Raw genomic sequence first — 27,506 nt, 5'->3', positions numbered from 1 at the left:
CTTAAGGTGTTCCCATATCTGACTTATTTTGACAAGTTAATTTACAAGGAATGGGGTCTCCTGCAACTGACCATTTTCGGTCCCCAAATCCATGGCGGTGCGTTACCCCTTTGAGGGAGGCCTTCTCAAGAAATGGTCGGCTCCTTCGGTCGTGGACCCCCCAATATCCAGGTTAAATAAAGTAACTACGATCCCGGTAGAAGGGACTCCTGCATTTAAGGATCCCAAGGACAGGAAGGCCGAGGCAGTGGTTCGTTCCTTGTTTACGGTTGTGGGGTCAGCTGTGTGACTAGTACTGGCATTCGCACTTGTGTCGCAGACACTGAGTGGGCAAAACTGTTGCACTGCGAATTTGGAGAGCAACAGGCTTCTCCTGTCTGCGTGGAACTAGCAGACCAACTAGTACAAGGCCTTAAGTACCTTTTGTGACGCGGCCCTGGATACTCTCCCTCTGTTATCGAGGGCTTCAGTGTCAGCAGTGGTGCTCAGGCACCTGATTTGGTTAAAATGCTGGTCTGCTGACCAGGCATCCAAAAAAGCCCTGACGGATCTTCCCTTCCTTGGTGACCAGCTCTTTGGAGGGGGTTGTCGCCTTCAGGAGTTTGCAGCCTGGTGGTCCTCTCGGCTATCTGACCAATGGGTCTGCGATCTGATTTCCTCAGGCTGCAAGGTAGTTTCTCTCTCTTGGCCGCCAAACAGATTCTTCCCCTCCAGCATACCCGTATCCCCGGCTCGCCGGGAGGCCCTCTTGGGGGCAGTAAGGGACCTGCTGAGTCGTGGGTGGTTGTACCGGTTTTGGAATCTAACGTTTCCAGGGATTCTAATCAAATCTGTAGTTCCCAAGAAGGAAGGGGTACGTCCAATCTTGAACTTAAAAGCCCTCAATCACTTTGATAGTGCAGAGGTTCAGAATGGAATCGGTTCACTCAGTAGTCACTGCACTCCATCAAGGGGACTCCCTGGCGTCCTTAGACATCCAGGATGCGTACCTGCACATACCCATATGCAATCGGCATCAAAAGTTTCTGTGATTTTTTTTTTTTTTTTGCAGTCGTGGAAGCCCACTACCAGTTTGTGGCTCTTCCTTTTGGTCTGGCATCAGCCCTCCGAGTCTTTACCAAGGTATTGGCTCCAGTTTTCACATTGCTGTGGCAACATGGGGTCGCGATCGTGGGATACCTAAACGATCTCCTCCTGGGGGTATCTTCCTCCTCAGAGTTAGAGGAGGATGTGGCGATTACTATGCAGACCCTGCAAGAGTTTGGGTGGCTATTGAACCTAAAAAGTCGGTGATTGTACCTCCAGGGAAGCAAGAGTTTTTCTCCCTTCAGACAAACTGCAGACTCTCAGATCCGTGGTAAAACTGATAAGGAACCGGAAGTGGTTGTCGCTCCGCTTCTGCATGCGAGTCCTGGGACTCATGGTAGCCCCCTTCAAGGCAGTACCATATGCCCAGTTCCACACTAGAGTCCTGCAGAAGGAGATTTTGACAAAATGGTACAAATCTCAGTTGTCCCTGGATCGACAGATCCAGGTGAGCTAGTCAGTCCGAGATTCACTGATCTGGTGGCTGAGGTCCCTGGTGATTCAGTCCGGGAAGTCGTTCCTACCTCTCAAGTGGACTGTGATCACAATGGACGCCAGCCTATCCGGCTGGGGTGGAGTGATGGGGGTTCAGTCGGCTCAAACAAATTGCTGATCAATCTGCTCGAACTAAGAGCGATCAGGCTGTGCTTCTCCACATGGTCAATGAGACTTCAGGGGCGTCTGATCAGGATCCAGCCAGACAACGCCACGACCGTGGAATACATCAATCACCAAGGGGGAACAAGAAGCTCAGCCGCCGCACGGGAGGTCGCTCACATACTTCGGTGGGCAGAGGGACACGTACTGGCCCTGTTGACCATTTACATCCCAGGAGTGGAGAACTGGCAGGCGGACTATCTGAGTCGACAGATGCTGGACCCAGGAGAATGGGCGTTGCATCTGGAGGTATTCAGGCTACTGTGCCTGAGGTGGGGCACACCAGACATCAATCTTCTGGCCTCCTGTCTCAATCGGAAAGGTGGCGAGATTTGTGTCCAGGACAAGAGATCCGTGGGCAGGCGTGTTACACGCTGGTGGCTCCGTAGGGTCAGTACCAGCTGATCTACGCCTTTCCTCCACTGAAACTGTTACCACATCTGCTTCGCAGAGTGGAAGTCGAGGGGATCCCAGTAATACTGGTTGCCCCAGATTGGCCTCAGCGTCCTTGGTACGCAGACCTAGTGCGCCTGGTGGCGGACGCCCCATGGTGACTGCCGTTACAAGAGCACCATCTGTCTCAAGGTCCGATTCTCCATCCTGCTTTACCATCGCTGGCTTTAACGGCATGGCTATTGAGAGCCAGGTGTTGAGGAACCGGGGTCTGTCGGACTCGGTGATCCCAACTATGTTGAGGGCACGGAAATCTTCTTCTCGGAAGATATATCATCGTACCTGGAAAGCTTACATCTCCATGTGTGAGGAGAAAGGATGGCATCCGCGCTCCTTTTCTATATCCAGCATCCTGCTGTTTTTTTAACGAGGAGTAGACCAGAAATTGGCGTTAAGCACCATTAAGGGGCAAATATAAGCCTTGGCTGTCTTTTTTTTTTTTTTTTTTTTCAGCGACCCCTGGCGTCTCGCTCATTAGTGAGTACCTTTGTTCAGGGGGTGCGACATGTAGTCCTTCCCTCCGGTGTGTCCACCGTTACCCCCCCCCTGGGATTTGAACCTGGTGTTATCAGCGCTTCAAAAACCGCCATTTGAAAATATCAGGGAGATACTTTCCCAGAAAGTGGTCTTTCTAGTGGACATCACATCAGCCAGGAGGGTTTTGGAACTGGCGGCTTTGTCCTGCAAGTCACCTTATCTGGTTATCCACAAGGATAAGGTGGTGTTGCATCCGCAACCGTCTTTTCTACCGAAGGCGGTGTCGGCCTTTCATATCAATGAGGATTTTGTATTACCATATTTGTGTCCTAAGCCGAAGCACCCTAAGGAAGTGGCCCTTCATGCTCTGGACGTGGTTCGGGCTCTAAAGGTGTATTTGTCTGCCACTGCTCCCTTTCAGAAGTCAGACTCACTGTTTGTTTCGGTGGCTGGTCCAAAGAAAGGCATGGCGGTCTCGTCGGCCACCATTTCCAGGTGGATCAGACAGATTGTAGCACAAGCCTACGCCTTGAAGGCGCAGATGCCCCCGTTTCCGGTCACGGCCCACTCCACAGCGGCAATCGGAACGTCTTAGGCCTTCCGACACCAAATGTCAGTCGCTCAGGTGTGTAAAGCAGGGACCTGGTCGTCTGTCCACACGTTTACCAAGTTCTACAAGGTAGACGTTAGTGCATCGGCTGATACCTGTTTTGGGTGCAAAGTTTTGCAGGCGGGCACGTTGTTGCAATTGAATGTGCAATATATTTTATTTTATTTCCTGTTTTTTCGATAAAAACGCAGTACCGTTAAGTTAATGCCATGTTGCATTACATTGCGCAGTTTGGTGCAGTTGTGGGTAGTCGCTCCTGTTGAGGGTATCTTGGTTTTGTGGTGGAGTTCTCCACGCACTGTTGTTTTTTTGTGGGTAGTTTCACTAGTTCCCACTTGCCATGGTGGATTAAGTTTCTATGCTGTTTTCCCACCCCTTGTTCGGCACTGCTTGGGGATGTCCCAATGGCTGTGACGGTCGGTGAATATAAGAGAAAATAGGATTTTTTGTAGTCGCCGTTAAATCCTTTTCTCTGTAATTCACCGACCGACACAGCACCCGCCCCTCCTTTTTCTCTTTACGTTATACTGCTTGCTGACGTACTGATGACTGCATGGCGGGCTGGAGGGTTGTAGCCCAAGGGACCGCCCCTGGGTGGAACTAAAGAGTTCTGAGTGTTTAACAACTAATGCCTAGTATTCTCCTAGTGGTGGGCATAACAACCCAATGGCTAAGAGAGGAGCTGTGTCGGTCGGTGAATTACAGAGAAAAGGATTTTACGGTGAGTACAAAAAATCCTATTTTTACCTACAGGTAAGCCTTATTATAGGCTTGCCTGTAGTTACAAAAAACAAAGCAGGGTTTAGAACCGCTTTAATTACAATTGTATCAGTTCTGTGAGCCTCATTTTTAGCTTTTTTTTTTTTTTTTTTTGTGTTTTTTGTTACTCAACAACTTTTGCTTATTTATTCCTCAGGGGAGTGTGGATGAGGTACATTTTGATGTAGAAATAGCTATTAAGGTTCTTCGGCAAGCTGGTTATCATTCACATGCCCTGTATTTAGCAGAAAAGCATGCCCATCATGAATGGTACTTAAAAATACAGCTAGAAGATATCAAGGTAAGTGGTTTTCTTCAATGTCTGACTATACTCTTTGCCTACATATTAAATAAATAATAGTAACACCAGAGCATAAACTGTACCTGTGTCCAGAACATGCACATTAAAATATTTGCATATTCTGAACAAGCAGTAGAATCACCTTTTTAAAACAAGCTTTTACTCACATCTTTAGCTTTGTGGAAAATGTAATCTTCAAAATGTGCACTGTGGTCAGAGATCAGTAGTATGTAACCCAAGATTCAGCGGTCAGTGCTAAGCAGCACAGCAGAGTTCAAAGATCAGTGGTAAGTAACTCAGAGGTCAGGAGTAAGTAATGCAGAACTTGGGAGAAGGTAAGAAACACCGTCGGGTACATTTAGTTTCCCAGGGACAGATCTTTGTGCAATGTACAGGGATAGGGACAATTGCAGACACTCACTCAGGTTGGACTGGATGGACTGGTGTCTTTATTCAACCTTACTAACTATGTAACTATATACCACACAGGAATAAATGGTAATCTCACCTATGTGTATAAGCCTTAGTTTAAAGCAGTATTGAACCCAAAGACAAACTTTAAGAAAAAAGAACTCCCCCTTGGGGTGGGACTTTAGAGGCACTACTACATCAAAATTATAAAAAAAAAAAAAAAAAAAAAAAAAAAGGTTTATTAAAAATGTCACACACACAAAGCGTATATAATACGCGACCATGGATGCAATACAATATGCAAAGAATTAGCAAAGAGAAATGATACAACTTCCTTAACCCAACAACGTTTCAGAAATGAATAGTTGTCTCCTTCATCAGGGGTTTTCACAGGAAGTATAGTATCTATGAAATTTAAATGTAAGGTAGTGAGCCAACAAATTCTAACATATAATACTACATAGTTACAGAATAATACAGGCATAGCACTACTTACATCATAATCACTTAGCAAGTACACTTGAGCATCCATAGAGATTAAAAACCAGGAAAAAACATTGTGGCATAGAGTCTCCCACAGATCCCATCCACCAGGTGCTGATAGATTAGACTGTCAAGGAGGAGGGAGGGGGCCATAGAGTATGAGGGGATAGGTATCCCCTGGTTTCACCCACCAGCCCTGCTGAAGTCCGGGGATCCAGACTAATAGCAGGCTGGCATGTGCACTGAGGCCCAACCAATGGGGGGTCTGGAAAAGACAAAAAGGAATGGCTTAGTACTTAGTAAGTATCGGTGTACAAGAAGGGAACTAAAAGGGGAGGGGTTTTTGGGAAGGGAAAAATTGTTTTCCCTTCTGTAATAAAACACAGATCTTGAGATGAAACCTACCCAAATCCAATGATGGTATCAGAAGCAGATGGACAAACAAGGAGAAGTGACTAGGAGGTCTGTGGACCCGTAAAGTGGGAAAACACTGTCTGGTATGGACGCTGTCAACATGGAGAGCACCCCAAAAAAATATAGAAGAGAAGGGGAAAATGTGTAAATAAGGGTACTTTGTGTCAAAAGTTTTGAAAGACAGACAAACCAAATCGTGACATGTAAAAACCGTAAATAAGTATAGTATATCAGTTACCCAGATAGTTTATTTTCTAAATGGCAAGTTCCACCAGCAACGCCAGGAGGCATCCTCCCTTTGGCCCTATCTGACCTGATATGAGCGTGCTGTAAATGCAATCCAAACAGACAGCTGATCCGCAATAATGCAGATCAGCTGAGTGTTGATAGTCTCCTCCTGTAGGTTGCCCCCTGGGATGTATCTGCGCCACACCCCCACATGGCGCAGAAAACACCACGTGCATGCGCCATGCAGACAGCACAGCGTTGCCGAGCAATAAACACTGCTCATGCGCAACGTCAAGCAAGAGCACCACAGAGGGGCACAATGCAACTGCGTCCCATAAGCACGAAAAAGCATCACATGACGACATGGTCACCATGGATGCAAAGGGGAGGAGATGGTCTGCAATGGTGTGGCGGACTTACCAAACCAAAATAGCCCCAAGAGGAGACTATATTGCCGTGCTGGGTGCACATGGTGCGGGGATAGACCAAAACATGATCTGCCCAACTAAAGAAAATTGACAGTGTATAATACATGGAAGATGGATAACAAATCCATTATAACAAGCAATCAGCTTAGAAGTAATGGGAAGTATATAGAGCACAGAAGGGATGTGCAGAGGGCTCCATGAATAAATAAATAAACCAATAAATGGCAAAATGAAAGGGCAAAACAATTGATAAATATTGATTATATACATACTACACACTGCTAATGCATATTGACAAAGGGGAATACAGCAGAAAAGGGAGGGGACCAGAGAAGGGAGGCGTATAACCTTGCTTTATTTTTCCATCCCACCCGAATTGAAGCCCTCCAAGAAGGGCCTGAAGCAAATCGCATCATTCAATCTGGGAGGGTGTGTGGCTCGTAATGTATATATTCAACGCAGTTCGAGCTGAAGGAGACTTTTATTCCAGTCTCCTCCCCTTGGACTAGGATGGATGCGGTCCAAAATCAGAAATTTTATGCTGGGAAAAATTCCTCGGTGAACCAAGATGGTATGCCTCCCCAGAGGCAGATAAGGATTACAGACCTGCATACTTCGGATGTGTCGATTAGCTCTTTTCCTAAAGGGGAGCTTAGTCTTTCCAATGTAGAATCAACTGCAGTCACATCTGAGAAGATACACTACCCCAAATGTCTTGCAATCTGCAAGGTTTAAAGGTTTGGCCATTAGGTGGAGTGGGGCTTTTGTTGGTGTCCATATATCTACAGTAACCACATGTACCGCACATGAAGGTACCTTTGTATTTTCAATGGTCCACTTCTCTGTCTCTATTTACTTTTCACCAATTTGGAGGCAAAAGATGTTTCTCCCCTGAAGGTGAAAAGGGGTACATCTTGGACCAGTTGGCCCAGGATGGGGTCCATAGTGAGGATATGCCAGTACTTGGAAACAATTTTCAGAATTTCGGCATTTTTGGTTACAGTATTTGGTTATGATCCTCAGAGGATTTGAGATTGCTCACTGAAGTTGCTCAATCTTTGTTTGCCGAGAATAAATTGCAATGAATTCATACAGCCAATATTTAAGGGTGAGACGCAATTGTACAAACAACAATGTTTTCAAAATCAAAGCTGACAAACTGCGTGAGAGGCTCCTGCTGAGGGGGGAATCCAATACATCAATAAAAAAGGCATTTAGACGGGCTACAACACACACTAGACAGAACCTTTTGTATTCCCAGAAATATCCCAAATCTGACAATCCTCTAAGATTCATAACCAAATACTGCAACCAACATGCTGAAATTTGGAAAAAAAATTCCAGGTACTTGCATATCCTCACTATGGACCCCATTCTGGGCCGACTGGTCCAAGATGCACCCCTTTTCAGGAGAGCAACATCTTTTGCCTCCAAATTGGTGAAAAGTGAATATAGGGGAGACAGGGAGGTGGACCATTGCAAATACAAAGGTACCTTCATGTGCGGTACATGTGGTTACTGTAGATATATGGACTCCAACAAAAGCCACACTCTAATGGCCAAATCTTTAAACCTTGACACTTCGCAAATTGCGAGACATTTGGGGTAGTTTATCTTCTCGGATGTGACTGCGGTTTCTTCTACATCGGGAAGACTAAGCTCCTCTTTTGGAAAAGAGCTTATCGACACATCCGAAATATGCAGGTCTGTAATCCCGATCTGCCTCTGGGGCGGCATACCATCTTGGTTCACCGTGGGATTTAAAATTTTTGATTTTGGACCGCATCTTTCCTAGCCCAAGGGGAGGAGACTGGAATAAAAGTCTTCTCCAGCTCGAACTGCGCTGGATATATACGTTCCGAGCCACAAACCCTCCCTGATTGAATGATGCGATTTTGCTTCAGGCTCTTCTTGGAGGGCTTCAATTTGGGTGGGATGGAAATATAAAGCGCGAGACCTATATATTCTTCCCACTTAATATATAACCACCAACACTCAGCTGATCTGCATTATTGCGGATCAGCTGTCTGTTTGGATCGTACTTATAGCACGCTCATATCACATCAGATAGGGCCAAGGGGAGGATGCCTCCTGGAGTTGATGGTGCAACCTGCCATTTGGGAAAAAAAAACTGTCTGGGTAACTGATATGCCATACTTATTTACGTTTTTTATATGTCACTATTTGGTTTGTCTTTCAAACCTTTTGACACAAAGTACCCTTATTTACACATTTTTCCCTTCTCTTCTATATATGTATTTTTTTGGGGTGCTCTCCATGTTGACAGCGACCATACCAGACAGTGTTTTCCCAAAACGGGTCCACAGACCTCCTAGTCGCTTCTCCTTGTTGGTCCATCTACCTCTGAGTGAAGACATTGTTGGATTTAGGTAGGTTTCATCTCAAGATCTGGGTTTTATTACAGAAGAGAAAACAATTTTTCCCTTCCCAAAAACCCCCCTCCCCTTTTAGTTCACTTCTTGTACATTGATGCTTACTGTGCCATTCCTTTTTGTCTTTTCCAGACCCCCCATTGGTTGGGCCTCAGTGCAAATGCCAGCCTGCTATTAGTCTGGATCCCCGGACTTCAGCGGGGCTGGTGGGTGTAACCAGGGGATACCTATCCCTCCTACTCTATGTTCCCCTCTCTCCTTCTTGACAGTCTAATCTATCAGTACCTGGTGGATGAGATCTGTGGGAGACTCTATGCCACAATGTTTTTTCCTGTTTTTTTTCAATCTCTCTATGGATGCTCAAATTTACTTGCTAAGTGATTATCATGTAAGTAGTGCTATGCCTGTATTATTCTGTAACTATGTATTATTATGTTAGTTTTGCTTGGCTGACTACCTTACATTTAAATTCATAGATACTGTACTCCCTATGAAAAACCCCTGATGGAGGAGACAACAATTCATCTCTGAAACTTTGTTGGGTTAAGGAAGTTGTATAATTTCTTTGCTAATTCTTTGTATATTGTATTGCATCCATGGTCATCATGTATTATATACACTTTTTATGTGTATGATATTTTCAATAAACCTTATATATATATTTTTTATAATTTTGATGTGGTAGTGCCTCTAAAGTCCCACCCCTAGGGGGTTCTTTTTTTCTTTAAATTTCACTGGGATGTAGCACACCTTTCCGTAGAGGTCGACCGATATATCGGCCGATATTTGCCGTTTTTTAAATAATCGGCATCGGCCGATTGTGCTGATAAAAAGCCGATTTAGAAACTACAGCGCGACTTAGAAATGACTTCTGTAGAAGTCAGTGTAAGTTGCCTGAGTCTCATAGAAACGTCTTTCCTCCTCTCTGGGCAGGCTGCCAAGAAAAGAACAGAAAGATACAATGTTTACACTTCAATGAATGAAGTCATCTCTATGTGTAGAAGTTCTCAGTTTAACCATTTAAAGACTAAATCTTTTCTGACACTTGTTGCTTACAATTAAAAGTCCTGTATTTTCTGCCAGAAAATCACTTAGACCCCCCCAAAAAATTATATATATTTTTTTAGCAGAGATCCTAGGGAATTAAATAGCGGTTGTTGCAATATTTTATGTCACACGGCATTTGCACAGAGGTCTTTCAAATGCACTATTTAAAAAATAAAAATAAAATAAAAACAGTAAGAGCCGGTTCACACAGCGGGCGATGCGAGGCGACACGACTCGCCTCGCCTCGCTCTCGCAAGTCGCCCCCGTTCTGTACAATGGAACCGTTCTGAGAGGAGCGACTCGAGTCGCTCCGACTCAGAAAAAAGGTTCCTGTACTACTTTTGGGCGACCTCGGGGCGACTTGCATTGACTTCTATACAGAAGTCATTTGCAAGTCGCCGCCGAGGCCACTGCAGGTCGCGGCGAGGCAAGTTGGAGTCGCCTCGCCTGCAGTGTGAACCGGCCCTAAAGTTAGCCCATTTTTTTTTTTTTTCGTCTAAAAGTTTTGACTACCTGTTTTTATTTAATATATAGGTTTTTATTTTTTTATTTTTTTTTTATCTAAATCATACATACAAGTAAACTGATTGGAGGTTTGTTATGTTTAAATGTAAGAAAATTTTCTGTATCACTTATGAAGGCCGCTTTCACACTGGAGCGGGCAGGCGTTGATGGTAAAACGCAAGTTTTAGCGGCTCTTTACCATCATTTTAGCGGTGCTATTTGGCTGCTAGTGGGGCAAATATAACCCAGCTAGCGGCCAAGGAAGAGGTTAAATGCGCCCATGAAGCACTGCTGCCAAATCGCATTGCATGCGCTTCGGCAGTGGTGCCCATTCATATCAATGGGCAGGAGTGGTGGAGGAGCGGTACACTCACTCCAAACGTGCTGCTTGCAGGACTTTTTTTTTTTTTAAGATCCTGCCAGCGCATCGCCTCAGTGTGACAGCACTCGGGCTTTCACACAGACTGCAGGGGAGCCATTTGCAGGCACTTTACAGGCGCTATTTTTAGCCCAAAAGCGCCTGAAAAACGCCCCAGTGGGAAAGGTGTGTTAGATCAAGGGGGATTAAAAAAAAAAAAAAAAAAAATAAAAAAGGAAAAAAATAAATAAATAAAATAAAATCGGCCTAACATATCGGCCCAAAAAAAAATCGGCATCATATATCGGCTATCGGCCGCCATGATTTCTAAATATCGGCATCGGCCAGAGAAAACGCATATCGGTCGACCTCTACCTTTCTGAACAGTTCCTACCAGAAAAATGAAAACTTGTAACTTATTGTAGCTTATCCATTCTCAGATGCGATGTCTGCCCCATTTTTTAGGCTTTGCCTTCCTGTATTTTCACCTGGTGATCCAGCCAATATGTGTTGTTTTTCAAAAGAACAAGCTCTGCTAAAAATATCAGTTAACAAGGAATGGGACAGACCTTTTAACACTAGCAGTGGTGCGTACAATGATCCCAGTCTCACAGCTGCCTGCTGTGTCCTCCTGTGTTCATCCAGAGTGGAGGCACTCTGACACACTGCATTTCTGATCGAAGTAAAGAGCCTCTGATGGATACTCTTTACCACCTGATCAGCCCAATCACAGCTGATCACAGTGTAAACAGGAAAAGCCGTGTGCCGGCTTTTCCTCTACTCTCACTGACAGACACGAGTAGAGGAGAGCCGATCGGCTGTTCACTCACCTGACGGGGGGTGGGGGGGGGTCTGCACTGATTGAATATCAGTGTAGCCCCCCCCCCGCCCTGAGGATGACCACCAGGTAAGCCCACTAAAGCCCACCAGGGATGGTAATCATTGCCCATTAGGGATGGCACTCTGTGGCTCTCAGAGTTTATTCCCATTTTACTACAAGCAGTTGTAAATGACCAAGGTCAAGTAAAATGATTGTTTTTTCAGAATGAATGAATGAATGAATGAAATACTTATATAGCGCACAATGCGAACTGAATCGCCACTAGGCTTCAGAAATGTATATCTGATGCATATTTTCAAAACTATTTTGTGTGTGTATAGAATTTTCAAGAAGCTTTGAGATACATAGGACGCCTTCCCTTCCCTCAAATAGAAAGCAATAAGAAGTGCTATGGAAAGATACTTATGTATCATGTGCCCAATGAGACAACACAGCTGTTGAAAGACTTGTGTACCAACTTTGCTCAGCATGAGGGAGGAAAGAAGGTGAGTGGCAGCTGCTAAAAGTAAATGTTCGTAAGGAAATTTGCATTAAGGGAAACTGTTTTATTTACCAAGACTGCTATCTTCACATTAACTTTTCTCAAAAAGAGCTGAGGATTTTAAGTAACTTTATAGCCAAAAATGCAGATTTTTAACAGGTGTCTGAAAAATGAAAAAAAAATGTTCCAGAGGGGAAGTGGTCACATTGGATATATGACATTGCATATTGATATCCATTTTCATTTTTGGCCCTTTAGGTTCCTTTTTTTTCTTTTCTTTTTTTTTCCTCATCTCCTGCTTACAGAATTCAATAGCTCAAACTGAAATGTTTACACAGAAAGTGAATGAGTAAGAGCAAAATCTCATGAGCGAGCTGAAATTACAAGCTAGGAAGGAAGTCTTTAACATAATGGTCATAATATTGTTAATGCCTGCAGCCTGAAATCATGTTATCCTCTGACCTTGGATTCTGTTCCATCCTGGAGTTTTCTTTGGCACATTTGGGTGCTGCTTGGCCTTCCTGCTAAGGTTTTCTTTATGGTTGCAAGATTTTATGATCCAAAGCAACCTATTTGTGGATTTTGATCAGTGGCCACAAGCGTGCATCTACACTTCAGTAGAGTTCACATCTGATTTGCCATTGGCCCTATTGACTTTGAGTCATTGCTGCAGAGGCTAATTCTGAGGACCAGTTCACACTAAATGCAGTCCAGTGTGTTTTTTTTTTCTGCATAAAAAAATGCATTAGATAGTGGAGTATATGGTTTTTCCATGGCATAGTTCACACCAGAGCATTCCAGTTATAGAAAAAAGTCAAATATGCTTCATTTTTTCTACATTGAACTGTACTGGAATATGGTAAAAATTCTCCAGAAAGCGCACTGAAACACGTTCTTTAATTTTAGGTGAAGAAAATCGGGGGGGGGGGGGGGGGGGAATGTACTGGAATGCATCAAAAAACCCTCCAAAAATGCATCAAAAACATGAAAACGTGCATGCAGTAAAGCATCCAGAATGCATTTCTATGGTGTAAACTGGTCCTGAGTCTCTACAGGCCATTGCTGAGTTTGCCTATGGCAAGTTGCAGTCTACTGCCGCTATGGCTCCCAACTAATGGACAGTTTGAATGCTATTGATGCAGCGTGTGACACTCTGAAACTGGAGGGATCAGTCTTTTAGTTGTTACCAGTGCTTTTACAGCTAGGATCATTTTAAACTTCTAGGCACAAAACTTTTTCTGTGCACCCGCTAAATAAATAAATAAAAGGAAATTGTAATCCGAGGCCTGCTTCAGAGCCACAGTATCATCTAGCAGGTTTTCATTTAATCGCCAAGTCCATTGTCGCATTTCTGGGGATATAGGGGCAAGGGAAGTGGAGATAGGTGGATAGTGAGTGATCCGATGGACGCACCGGAGAGCGTGAATCAAAGTATTGATCCACCAACAGAAGTTCTATTCATGTGTACACATTGTGAATGGCAGAATAGTAGCTAAAATCCTTCATGGGGGGATGGCGCACTCTCCAGCAGTTGAACAGATGGTGTGCATGCAGGGATTTCCGAAATGTTTGAGAAATGCAAAGGAGTGCGTGGAGGTGCCCGATGAGGTATCTATCTAGGAATGCCAACTGCCCTGTGTTATGGTGCATATACGGCCACGAGGTTGAGTTTACATCCAAACAGGGTGCCTTTCAGGAAGACAAATCTACCTTCCCAGTCCTTGTAATGGTCAAGGGGGATGAAACGGCAATTTTTAACCACGAGGAGGTTCGAGGTCAGAATTGGACTTTGCCACGGTGCCCAGACCTTCTCGCGCATGGTCCGGTATTTCATCCTACCTTACAGATGCTACATTTAATGGTTTGACTATTGAGACCCACATTCTAAAGGACCATGGGCTGTCACCTTCAGTAGTTTTTACTTTGGTTAATGCTAGGAAGCTGGCCTCCAGAGTCCTATACTATAGAGTCTGGAAGGCATATTTCGCCTGGTGTGAATCCAGGAGTTGGCACCACAGAAAAATATGTTCATAAGTAGGATCCTTGAATTCCTACAGATGGGATTAGAAATGAAGCTGGCCTTAAATACTATCAAGGGCCAGGTGTGGGCCTTATCAGTATTTTTTTCAACAGTCTCTTGCTTATCACTCTCTGGTTCGTAACTTTATTCGGGGGGGGGGGGTAACATGGATTTATCCTTCAGTCAGGACACCCCTGATCCCCTGGGATTTGTATTTAGCCCTGTTGGCTTTACAAAAACAGCCATTTGCGCCTATACAGGATATTCCTTGGTCCTCTTGACGAGGAAAATATATATTTTTTGGTTGCCATATCCTCTACCAGAAGAGTATCTGAGTTGGCGGCTTTCTTGTAAAGAGCCATTTTTGATTATGCATAAGGATAAGGTGGTATTACGGCCTCATCCCAGATTCCTACCAAAGGTAGTGACAGGTTTTCTTTTTAAACCAAGATATTGTCATACCTTCCTTTTTTCCCAGAACCACGGTCTATGGAAGAGAGGTCACTACATTTTCTTGATGTGGTGAGAGTGGTCAAAGTCTATTTCAAGGTGACCACTCAGAGCCGCAAAACAGATGTATTGCCAAACGGTCCTAACAGAACACAGGCAGCGACAAAATCTACTATTTCCAAATGGATTCATCAAGTGATTGTTCAGGCTTATGGTCTAAAGAGGGAAAATTCCTCCTTTTTTATGTTAAAGCGCACTGTACCAGGGCTGTTAGTAATTCTTGGGCAGTGCATCACCAGGCCTCCATGGCTTAGATCTGTAAGGCTGCAACTTGGTCTTCAGTCCCTACATTTACCAGATTCTATCAAACCGATGTAAAAGGTTATGAGGATATCGTCTTTGGGCGCAGTGTACTGCAGGCTGCAGTATGAGTTTTCTAGTCTCCTAATGCCCTACTTTTTGTTGTCTCCCTCCGTTCAGTTGTCATTGCTATGGACATCCCACATAGTAACTACTATAGCTCTGTGTCCCGTGATGTACGATAAGAAAATAGGATTTTTATAACGGCTTACCTGTGTAAAAAAAAAAAAAAAAAAAAGTACATCACGGGACACAGAGGTCCCTCCCTTCTTTGGTATACACGTGTATTGCTTGGCTACAAACTGAGGTACTCCTAGTAGTGGCAGGGATTATATAGAGAAGGCACTTTTTGTCTTTAGGGCATGCCAGTGTTTGTCACCTGAAGGTGGCCTATAACCCACATAGTAACTAGTATGGCTCTGTGTCCCCAGATGTACTTCAAAGAAAAGGATTTTACAGGTAAGCTGTTATAAAAATCCTATTTTTTTTACCTAAATACATTGCCTGCATTAAGGTAAGACACCCCACTAACTTTAACCCCCCCAACCCTAAACACTGACCTACCTTCTTTTACTGTGTCAGCCCTGTCCTGGCTGCAGCATTGCTACTCTCATTTCCTAGTTTCATAGGCGACACTTTAGGTAATGCTGTCAGTCAAACATCTTTGTGGAGGGAGCACGGTGGGTGTAGCTTACTGGTTTTGTGTGTGTCTATACATACAACCTGGCTTACTAAGGAGGCACAGGGAGAAGCAGACAGTGCCGGCAGGGGGACTTCCAGAAGAGGAGGTAAGGGACTGCTCTATGCAATATCATTGCACAGAGCGATTTAAGTATAACCTCTTCTTCCTCTTCTTTATTATTTATTATATAGGTACTTATATAGTGCTGTCAATTTATGCAGTGCATTACATATATATTGTACATTCACATCATTCCCTGTCCTCAAGGTGCTTACAATCTAAGGTCTCTGACATTCATACACATACTTGGTCTACATCTAGACAGCAGCCAATTAACCAACCAGCATGTCTGTGGAGGGTGGGAGGAAACCAGATTACCTAGAGGAAACCAACACAGGCACAGGTTGCACATGCAAACTCCTTTCAGGCAGTACCATGGTTGGGACTTAAACTGTTGACCCTACTGCTGCTGGCTGGAAGTACTAATCATTTAGCCACTGTGCTGCCCTTCAACCACTTGCCGACCAGCCGCCATCGTTATACGGCGGCAGGGCGGCACGTTCCCGCAAATCTCCGTAGGTGTACGTCGGCTCCTTTTAAGGAGCCGTAGCAGGTACGTGCCCCCGCTGTATGATGGGGGACCCAATTAGCATGGCCGCAGTGTCCGCCGGCCACGGGATGTGAGAGCCAGAATGGGAATCTGTCAATGTAAACAGATAGATCCCTGTTCTGACAGGGGAGTTAGAGAGAGATCTGCTGTTCCTAGTGATTAGGAACAGCGATCTCTCTCCGCCACCAGTCAGCCCAGCCCCTATACATTTAGACACACCTCCCAGGGAACACACTTAACCCCTTGAGCGCCCTAATGTTAACCCTTTCCCTGCCAGTGACATTTATGCCGTAATCAGTGACTATTTTATAGCACTGATCGCAGTAGAAACGTCAATGGTCACAAAAAAGTGTCAAGTGTCCACTCTGTCTGCCACAATGTTGCAGTCTTGCTACAAATCAGATCACCGCCATTACTGATAAAAAATGATATATAATAAAAATGCCATAAATATATCCCCTATTTTGTAGACGCTATAACTTTTGCGCAAACCAGTCAATACAAGTGTTTTTTTTGTTTTTTTGACCAAAAATATGTAGAAGAATACATATTGGCCTAAAATGATGAAGACCTTTTTTGTTTTTTTCAATTTTTTTGGGGGGGGGGGGATATTTATTATAGCAAAAAGTAAAAAAATGTTTTCAAAATTGTTGCTTTTTTTGTTTATAGCTCATAAAATAAAAACCACAGAGGTGATCAAATACAACCAAAAGAAAGCTCTATTTGTGGGGAAAAACATGCCTCAGTTTTGTTTGGGTACAGCGTTGCACGACTGCGGAATTGTCAGTTAAAGCGACGCAGAGCCGTAGTGCAAAAATGGCCTGGTCAATCTTCCGGCCTGTAAGTGGTTATAGTCTTTTAATATCGCTTTGCTGTATGTGCCCTATTTCCTATAGTCACGTGCGTCTACATTAAACAGTATCACTGGTATTGTTTAGGAGTCCAGGATTTGTACTTGTTAGACCAAATTATGCATCTTTTTGCATTTCACAATTCACTCATGGCTGCTTTGTAAAGCGTGCAGTGCGTAGATTTTGCTTAGACTGTACAGTATTAGAGTTGATAGTTCAGTGCTGTGGTAGTTTTGGGGGGGACTACTGTTTGTTAAAGGCTCTGATTACGGCGGGAGGGTATATACCACTCACCCTATGGTTTGCTGTGTTCTATTACTCATATATGATGATATAAATAATATGGATAACTACCTCTTGTTACATTAGAAATACATTATTTTCACTAAATTCCCCTGTAACCCTTTTGATTTAGTTTTATTAGAATTCATATTTGTAGGGGGTCTCCACTTCTGAATCTATCCCTTCCCCCAACCAGGTTTCCTGGTCTCTTCTATCTGTCATCCTTTTGGTGTTCTTCCAACCTTTTTTCTGTGTCGGTAATAAATCTATATAATGGTTTTAGGAAGAAGTTCCAGTCTAAATATGCTTTAATAGGTTGATGTTTATTACCTGTACCTACATTCAAGTTTTGGATTTTAATAAAAAATGGAATGTGTTTTACCATTTTATGATAACTTCCTCTGTCTTTTTTTTTTTTTTTTATGCGGTTGTGTGCTTTTTTTTCCAGGCAAATCCTGAAGAGTTTATTCCAATTTTTGCCAACAATCCTTGTGAATTAAAAATCTTCCTTGAACATATGATACAAGTACAGAATGATTCACCTCAAGGAGTATATGATACTTTGCTGGAATTACGTCTGCAAAACTGGGCACATGAGAGAGACCCACAAGTACGTACCAAGTGTGCTTAGCATCTGCCCTGCCCGCATTTGTATCTGCGCATGCTTGCACAGCCCTTTAGTTGTCAAGCTGTTTAAATGCAAGACTGGGAAATCTGGTGCTGGTAACAGGCATTTAGCAAGGTTCAGCAAGTTCTGAAAGGCTATTGGGCTGCTCTCTGCAGGCGGCTGGTACTAAATGTCTAGTAAATGCTTGCGGAATACAAGAATAACAACATTTACAAGCATAAATAAACAAGTGCTCATTAGTTCTAAACTTTGAAGGATCTGTCCACCCCAAATTGATATTTCACTTTTTGGTAAATGCTGAAGTTTTAAACCACCTACCAGTTTACCTCTCAGGCACTTTATTGGTGAGACTCTTGGATTTTTTTTATTTTTTTACATGCAAACCAGAGGTGCAGGACCACACAGACGGTAGGAGAACCCAAAATTGCCAGATTAACAAGATCAGATAATTATGGTTAGGAGAGCTTATTGTTGGGGTGTCCAAGACATAAGAAGCCAGGGGATAACTTGGGCTTCACCAACTTTTTGGTGGACTTAAGTCTTAAAGAAAATGTTACATAGCTAGTGAAATTCAAGCAATGTGTGTACTCCTGCTTTAAATTCAAGTGATGACTCTTCTTACTTCATCATCCTTTTTAATTGTTCACTGCCCCATTAGTCTGAATAGTATTTTATCGTTGGGCTATATGTGCCTAACCTAATATAAAACTTGTATTAACAGGCAAGGCAGCAACTCCAAAATGATGTCATGACGCTTCTGAAGAGTGGGCGCTTTAAGAATGTGTTTGATAAAGCTCTTGTCCTATGCCAAATGCACAATTTTCAGAAAGGCGTGCTGTATTTGTATGAACAAGGCAAACTGTAAGTACCTCCACTCTGTGACTTCCAGCGTTAATTTAGTCTACTAAAATACGACTAAAACCATTTGAGATGACTAAAATACGACAAAAACTAAAATGGCATTTTAGTCAAGACTAAAATGGACTAAAACTAAAATGCCATTTTAGTCAAAAGACTAAGACTAAGACTAAAACTAAATTGAAATTTGACTTCAAAATTAACACTGGTCTGTAGTGCATGTTCATACCTCAATACCATAAATAATAACATATTCGTTTTTTCACTCCAGCAGTATATGAGTTTGGATATTGTAGAGAAATGTTAACTAATGCATTACAATTTAATTAAACCCATTTGATTTTAGACGACTAAAATTAGTTTTAGTCAACTAAAATGTACTGAAGATCTGAAGATTTTACTCGACTAAAATGTACTGGAGATTTAGTCGACTAAATACGACTAAAACTAAAACAATTGCAGAAGATTAAAATGGGACTAAAACTAAAATGCAATTTTAGTCATAAGACAGACTAAAACTAAATCAAAATTTTCTGCCAAAATTAACATTGGTGTCTTCCTTTTATAAAGACTAAGTAAGTCATGCATATTTTTTTTTTTTTATTGCATTGCTTTTTCTCCCAGTTTTCAGCAGATTATGCATTATCACATGCAAAACAATCAGTACCAAGAAGTAATTGAAGCTTGTAAACAGTATGGGGAGCAAGAGAGTTCTCTGTGGGAGCAAGCGCTTGGCTACTTTGCACGCAAAGAGGAAGATTGTAAGGAACACATTGCCACTGTGCTGAGACATATCGAAAGTAAAAATCTCATGCCTCCACTATTAGGTTAGTCATCTAGGCTCTTAACTTTAACTTTATAAGCTTGTTTATTTTTGTAAGACTCAATTGAAATTGCTAAAGACGACGAAATCTGGTGTATGTTGCCAATTTAGAAAATAAATCAACTTCAACCAGCTTTCTTGAAAAATTCTGAATGTAAAGGGTTGTCCCTTGTGTTTTTGTTTCAATGAAAGCAAGGAAAACCCAAAGAACCATGTCAGGTAGATTCAGTGGTGGGCAGGCTTCATCAACCAATATAATTAGTAATTCACTAGTTTTGTTTTATTAAAGTGGTTCTAAAGTCTCAAGGAGTGCATTAAGGTAAGAAGCCTTCTCTACTCCAAGACCCCCCCCCCCCCCCCATTCTTACCTGAGCTCAATCCCATCCTCTTGCCACTGTCTCCCTCCGCATTGGGCAGATTGCTAGCTGCGGGAACAATTGGCTCCCATTCCTGTCAAGGACACTGGACAGATAGCTAGGAGTGCCGGCTGGGGACCTGAAAGAGGAGGTTCAAGGTCGGAATTGCACAGAGCAGCAGCTAAGTATAGACAGGTTTATTTTTTTAAATGTTCCTTTCTACAATGGTTTTAATTAGTTGCTTAACCACTTGCTTACTGGGCACTTAAACCCTCTCCTATCCAGACCAATTTTCAGCTTTCAGCGCTGATGCACTTTGAATGACAATTGCGCCGTCACATGACACTGTACCCAAATGCCGCAAAACTAGTAGAGATTACGTCTACACCAACATCAATCACACCCCCACTCATTTGTGGGGAGTACTACCCAGGAATTTTTATATATATTTGTATTATAAAGATTTGTTTTGATATTTATGCTGTAATTTATGAATTTTTTTGGTATATTTTCTAATGATATATTCCTTTCTTATTTATGATTTTTGTGATTTTGGGTACCGCAATAGTCCTACGATCCTTGGGTGATTAAGGGTCAAAAATGGTTTGGAGTAGCCCTTGTTATATCTACCCACCTCTTCCTAATTGTTTGAAATTCAGGATGATGGTACCTGTACTTTTAATTTTTACATTATCGTTGAGGCAAAATTTTCTTGACTGTACCCAAATGAAGTTTTTATCATTTTTTTTCCTCCCAAATAGCTTTCTTTTGGTGGTATTTGATCACCTGTGCGATTTATTATTATTTTTTTTTTTATCTTTTGTTAAAAAAATGTAAAAAGACAGAATTTTTTTAAAAAAATTATTTTTCATTTTGTTATAAAATTTTAAAACTGGTAATTTTTGTCGGTCATTGATGTTGTTCGCTGATGAGGTGGCAGTGATGAGCACTGATCGGTTACACTGATAGGCAGCACTTCTAGGTGGCACTGATTGGCACCACTGGTGGGCATTGATAATGCAAAGAAGGGGAAGGCGCACTGACCTAGTGCATTACCATAAAACAGCTTTATTTAAAATTGAATCAAATAGCAAAATGGCTACTCACAAACGAGTATTGATCACAGGCCTGTGATCAATACTCGCTTGTGAGTAGCCATTTTGCTATTTGATTCAATTTTAAATAAAGCTGTTTTATGGTAATGCACTAGGTCAGTGCGCCTTCCCCTTCTTTGTATTCTCTCTTTTTAGTATTTGAACACCCAATGTTCTAAAGGAGGGCTGCAAGACGTAGTGACTACACCATTTCAAACTGTTCATATCACATTTAAAGACCAAGAAACCAGAGCGCAGGAGAATTTGCTGTTTTTGGGCATTGATAATGGCCTCTTCCTTTTCGGGTCCGATGTCCCTTTAAGATGAGCCGGTGGTCGGCTTTTTTTTTCTCCTCCGCTGTCGGCGTGAGGAAAAAAATAAAATAAAATCACAGAGCTTTTGTATTGATCATGTGATCAGCTGTCATTGGCTGACATTTGATCACATGGTAAGGGGCCGGGACCGGCCCCTTACTCGGATCGGTAATCACCCGAGTCTCAGTGACTCGGTGATCACAGTGCGCTCCGCATGCGCCCTGTAAGAAGCGCGCATGGAGCGTGCACAGGGGAGGCTGTCACGGCCTCCTGGGAATTCAGATACGCGCAGTGGCCGTCATTCGGCCATAGCGCGGATGTCAAGTGGTTAAACATGGTAAAGACCATGCCTGTATGAGTCTATCCGAATGGAGGCGATGGACTTAAGTGATGCCTTAAAATTCTCTGGGAGAATGTGACTGACATTTCACATCATGGTGTTATGCACTACCTGCATCATGCTTCTGCCACAAGACCAAGCCCAAAGTCAGTAAGTGCACCAGTGTAGAGGGCAGGGGCAACCCATCCATTAAGGCGCATGAATTACAGCAGTGGGGTGTTTTTTTTTTTTTTTTTTTTTAACCACTTGAGACCTGCGCTATAGCCGAATGACGGCTACAGCGCGGACCTCCTTTGCCGGGACTACGTCTATTGACGTCGTCCCGTGCACGAGCGGCCTGCGCGCCCCCTGAGGGGCGCGCGCGGCGCACTCTGTGATCGGCGAGTCTATGAGACTCGCCTGATCACTGATTCAAGCAAGGGGTCGATCCCGACCCCTTACCACGTGATCAGCTGTCAGCCAATGACAGCTGATCATGTGATACAATGGCGGCCGTGATCGGGACACCAGTCCCGATCACAGCCAGCCCTGCCAGTGCCCACCTGCCCCCTGCCAGTGCCCACCTGCCCCCTGCCAGTGCCACCTCATTAAAAAAGTGCCCCCCGTCAGTGCCACCCAGCAGTGCCCACAGTGCCACCCATCAGTGCCCACAATCTGCCTCAACAATGGTGCTGCACCCCAGTGCCACATATCCGTGCCCATCTGTGTCATCTACCAGTGCCCAGCAGTGCCACCTATCAGTGCCCATCAGTCCCATCTATCAGTGGTACCTATTAGTGCCACCCATCCGTGCCATCTTATCTTTGCCCATCAGTACTGCCTTATCTGTGCCTATCGGTGCCACCTTATCTGTGCCTATCAGTGCCCACCAATGCAGCCTATCAGTGCCGCCTCATCAGTGCACTTCAATGAAGGAGAAAAATGACCTGTTTGCAAAATTTTATAACAAACTATTAAACATGATTTTTTTTTTTTGCATCTTTTTTTTTTGTTTGTTTAGCAAAAAATAAAACTCCCAGCTGTAATTAAATACCACCAAAAGAAAAATTCTATTTGTGGGAAAAAAATGATAAAAATTTCATTTGGGTACAGTGTTGTATGCCCGCCCAATTGTCATTCAAAGTGCATCAGCGCTGAAAGCTGAAAATTGGTCTGGGCATGAGGGGGGTTTAAGTGCCCAGTAAGCAAGTGGTTAAGCACCTGATTAGAGCCAGAGGCGACTCTAACGGGCTTCGAAATAGGGCGCTATTCTAACACTGGATTGTCTTTCTGTCAATCAGGCGATTGGCTGAAAGGACAGGCAATCCTATTGGACACCTGGGGGAGTGAGATGCACGGCGGAGGCTGCAGTGGTCCACAGGCGGAGGACGGGAGAAAGCTTTCGCCCACCGGGTACGCTGCCTGCTTCCTCAATTGGTTAAGTATGGGTCTTTAATGTCCCAAACTGTCTTTCGTGGGGGGGGGGGGGGACACAGGGCTGGCTGTTTGCTGCCCCCTCAAAAGAGAAAAACTGAAGTGTGCAAAATCTGACTACAAAGCACAGCTGCACATCAACTTGTTCAATTAAGCTTTGACAAATAACTTGGAAGCTGATTGGTTTCTGTGCAGAGCTGCAGCAGATTTTGCACTCTCCAGTTTTATAAATCAACCCCATTGTTGCTGTCTACCATTGTAAAGGTAGAACTGCTACTGTGTGCCAGTGGGTAGGGGGCATTGCTTGCCACCATTGTGAAGGGAACAGTGGTACTAGATTCCATTGACAGTGAAGCATTGCTACTGGATATCACCAACAGAATTGGGGCAGACATATCTAGTAGGCATTCTGGATCAACATTTCCTTATAAACAATGTATCCTACTTGAGTGGCTAGCAGCCAAACTATGTTAAAGTCTACAATACTTAAAAGAAATAACCATAATATGAATTTGTTAACCTATACTGTTTTTATGCAAGGTTAAATTAACTTTATTAGTGTAAAGGTTTTAAGTCAATTTGGATTTTCTCTGAAAAATGTTATCTTGTAAATCCCTGACCTTTTGTTACAGTGGTGCAGACCCTGGCTCATAATTCCACAGCCACTCTGTCTGTGATCAGGGACTATTTAATCAACAAAATGCAGAAACTGAGCCAGCAGACAGAAGAAGATGAAAGAACTGTTAATAAGTACAGGGAGGAAACGGCTCGCATTCGCCGTGATATCCATGAACTGCGCAACAGGTAAGAAAAGATGAATGTGCAATTTCATTTTCCAGGCATGAAAAAAACATTGTTTACGCAATTGCACGTACACAGAACACTGTTGCCTCATATACAGCCTTTTCAGTCCTTGACCTCTTATTTCCTCCCATTATACCTTTTTAAAATGTAAGCTTGTAGCTGAGAGGCAGTCTTTCCCCATCTCTTGTTGGGAAATAGGTCATCTAGGGCAAAGTAGCTGGGTTCATTTGTTCCTCTACTGCCTCTACTTACCATCCCTGCTCTCCCTTATGTCCCTTTTTATCTGACAAGGCCCCTCTGATATATTGAGATCTTCCAGGTATAAGGGAACATACAGTTCTTTCCATATGTCCAATGATGCATATTCTGAGCTGCAAATCCCCATGCCTGAGATTTGACATGTTAAGGTGTAGAGGAATAGTCTTTTAGTCTTGAGTAATGCTGGACTTTTCGTCAGCAAAGGTCCGACGGACCGAATCCGTCGGACAATTTGACCGTGTGCGGGCTTCATTGGACTTTTGCTGTCGAAAAATCAGACGGACTTTAATTATTCAATCTTTATTAAATAATAATATTTTAACAAAAACATTAATAACTTTTGTTATAAATTCTTATGTTATCTTACATAGTTTAAAATATAAAGTGCAGCGCTAAATATGCATTAACAAAATTGTGACAAAATTGTGACAAATTATCATATACAAAACAAGAAAAAAATATTTATATGTATAAGAGAGTGTGTGAAAAAACCCTCTATAATGTTAAATGCACCCAACATTTATACAAACATTAACTTATTATAAAAATAACCCATAAAGTGATTAAATGAAGTCCATATCACAAATCCATATCTACTTCATTTAATCACTTTATGGGTTATTTTTATAATAAGTTAATGTTTGTATAAATGTTGGGTGCATTTAACATTATAGAGGGTTTTTTCACACACTCTCTTATACATATAAATATTTTTTTCTTGTTTTGTATATGATAATTTGTCACAATTTTGTTAATGCATATTTAGCGCTGCACTTTATATTTTAAACATTTTTGGCTAAAAATATTCTTGTTTTAGCGTGTTAGCTGCTGTTTTAATTTATTTGGAATTGCGCAGTGTCACATTGGGTGTATTGAAATCTTACATAGTTTAACACAAAAATAGGGTAGAGAGAGAGCGTCTTACACAAGGCAAAGAGTCGCAATAATTAATCACAGCCCTGGCAGTTCGTCCCTGAGCTCCCCCCTCTACCCATTTAATTTATTATGTTCATCCCCCCCCCCCCCTCCATTACCAGTAACCAGAACGTTATCTTCCTATCTTTATATTTTCCTTCTATCCAGGGTCTCCACATCCGTTCGAATTCCTTTAAATTGCGTCTCTTTATAGAAGCGGCTCTCTCTTTAGGAAGGGTTTCATTCAGAGTCTATCCAATTTCTCAGTGTAGGAGGCTCCTTTGATTGCCATCTCCATGTTATCATTTTCCTAGCTTGAAATATACACTTCAAGATAGTTACCGTAGTACTCTTTTCTCCCTGCTCCAGTCTTACAATCGCTTAATTTAACGGTTTGTCTATTGAAGCCCACATGTTAAAGAATCGGGGGGTTTTCAGGTTCAGTGATAACTACCCTGATTAATGCAAGAAATTGGGCCTCTAGGACCATTTATTACAGGGTCTGGAGGCCCTATGTTTTTCTGGTACGAAACCAAAAGATGGCATCCTCGGAGGTATGTCATAGGTAGAATTCTTGCCTTCCTACAGTTGGGGGGAAAAATGAAGCTAGCCTTGAATACCATCAAGGGTCAGATCTCGGCCTTTGTGATTGTTTTTTTGAAAGGCCGCTTGGTTCACATTCTTTGATCTGGGCCTTTTATACAAGGGACAGCGCGTATAAATCCGGCAGTTAGGTCGCACTTGTGCCTGTAGGGTTGATGCGCCATATTCCTTTGATCCTCCTAACGGGGGGAATTGGTGTTCTTGGTTGCGGTAGCCTCCGCAAGAGAGTTTCAGTGTTGGCAGCTTTCTTTTGTATAGTGCCATACTTATTTATTCTTAATTACTATGAGCCTCTGTGTCCCCTGATGTACGATAAAGAAAATTGTTTTTTTTTAAGACGCTTGCATGTAAAATCCTTTTCTTTGAGTACATCACGGGACACAGCGCTTCCGCCCCTCTTGTGGGACACTTGCTACAAAAACGGAGTTACTCCCTGTAGGGGGGAGGGGTTATATATGGAGGAAACTTCCAGTCTAATTGATTACACCAGTGTCCAGCACCTGAAGGTGAGATATAACCACTTAGTAATTGCTATGAGCCTCTGTGTCCTGTGATGTACTCCAAGAAAAGGATTTTACAGGTAAGCTGTTATAAAAATCCTATTTAAAAAAAAAAAAACAACCTGGATAAGACTTGTTACTGACAAAACAATCAGACTTCACCAGTTTTTAAAACATTGCCATTTTTTCTAACTATTATTCTGCTGCGGTCAGTGCCGTATTATTCTGTAGTAGCATCATCTACATGCCATATGCTGCACTGGATGCTGTTCCAGGAGCATCAAAGACATCAAAATCATGTTGGGTTGAGTGCTTCTCAGTCATTCAGAGGAAGCCTGAAGTGGAAGGAAAAAGGTACAAGGAAAACAAAGCCAGCCTTTACAGCTGAACATCAAGATAAGCAAATATTGTCTAAATACAAACAGCATATCTATACTTTGTGTATTGCTTCCAGCTCTATGTAATTCAGCATGAAATGTTGCTTCTGTGCAGGAGCTTCCTGTAGACTGGTCTCGGCTGCTCCTTGTGACTGGTCTTGTATCTACTCCTTCCTGTAGTTCTGTGCAGCCTGTGGTAAGTGGACCTGCTGGGTCCCTCCCATAGCTCTAGTCTTTGCACATTTTATGTGCAGCATAACGATGCCACTGCTACTTTTACAAAGTAATAACAGTTTTGTTTTTTTTGTTTTTTTGTGAACGCTGAGTGAATGTTTATATTGTGTGGCTTATCAGGGATATAGTAAAATTTTGTTTTGTACATTAGTTTAGCTTTACCATTTGTTATTGTTTAGAACTGTGAAATTTTCATTGTCTCTTTTTATGAAGCCCCAAGATTTTCCAGAAGACTAAATGTAGTATCTGCAGTAGTGCTTTAGAACTTCCGTCTGTGCACTTCTTGTGCGGTCACTCCTTTCACCAACACTGCTTTGAGAGCTATGCAGAGAGTGAATCCGAATGCCCAACCTGCCTGCCTGAGAATCGCCAAGTCCTTGATATGATCAGGACCCAGGAAGAGAAGAAAGATCTATATGACCACTTTCAGCACCAGGTTTGTTTTTTTTGTTTTTTTTCAAAAGTAAAATAAATTTGCTCTGTTCTATTCAAATTATATATTCTATTACTATACTATATATACTATAAACAAAAAAGTGCGAAAAAAACGCAATATTTTTTACATTTTGCTATAATATCCCCCCCCCCAAAAAAAAAAAAATATATATATATATATATATATATATATATATATATATATATACGGTATATAAAGTCTTTCCTCGGTTTAGACTGATACGTATTCTTCTACATAGTTTTGGTAAAAAAAATCGCAATAAGCGTTTGGTTTGTATAAAAGTTATAGCGTTTACAAAATAGGGGATAGTTTTATGGCATTCACTTCAGACGTTTTTGGGACCATT

The 27,506-nt window shown here is 42.5% G+C and overlaps 1 protein-coding gene across 1 annotated transcript in view; it reads left to right on the top strand.

Annotated features, from left to right (window-relative positions):
• The window catches only part of VPS11 (VPS11 core subunit of CORVET and HOPS complexes), a 90,108-nt gene that overhangs the window by 50,005 nt on the left and 12,597 nt on the right, over positions 1–27,506 (top strand). The window contains exons 9-15 of the mRNA XM_077456886.1: positions 4,200–4,343; positions 11,771–11,935; positions 17,635–17,796; positions 18,536–18,675; positions 19,297–19,499; positions 23,645–23,816; positions 26,917–27,139. Coding sequence (XP_077313012.1) covers positions 4,200–4,343; positions 11,771–11,935; positions 17,635–17,796; positions 18,536–18,675; positions 19,297–19,499; positions 23,645–23,816; positions 26,917–27,139 — 1,209 coding nt within the window. The remainder of the gene's footprint in view (positions 1–4,199; positions 4,344–11,770; positions 11,936–17,634; positions 17,797–18,535; positions 18,676–19,296; positions 19,500–23,644; positions 23,817–26,916; positions 27,140–27,506) is intronic.

This window comes from Lithobates pipiens, unplaced genomic scaffold (genome assembly GCF_037356315.1).
Source record: "Lithobates pipiens isolate NorthernLeopardFrog02 unplaced genomic scaffold, aLitPip1_a1.2 Scaffold_27, whole genome shotgun sequence".
Taxonomy (NCBI): domain Eukaryota; kingdom Metazoa; phylum Chordata; class Amphibia; order Anura; family Ranidae; genus Lithobates; species Lithobates pipiens.
This window is presented reverse-complemented; position numbering and strand designations above follow the sequence as displayed.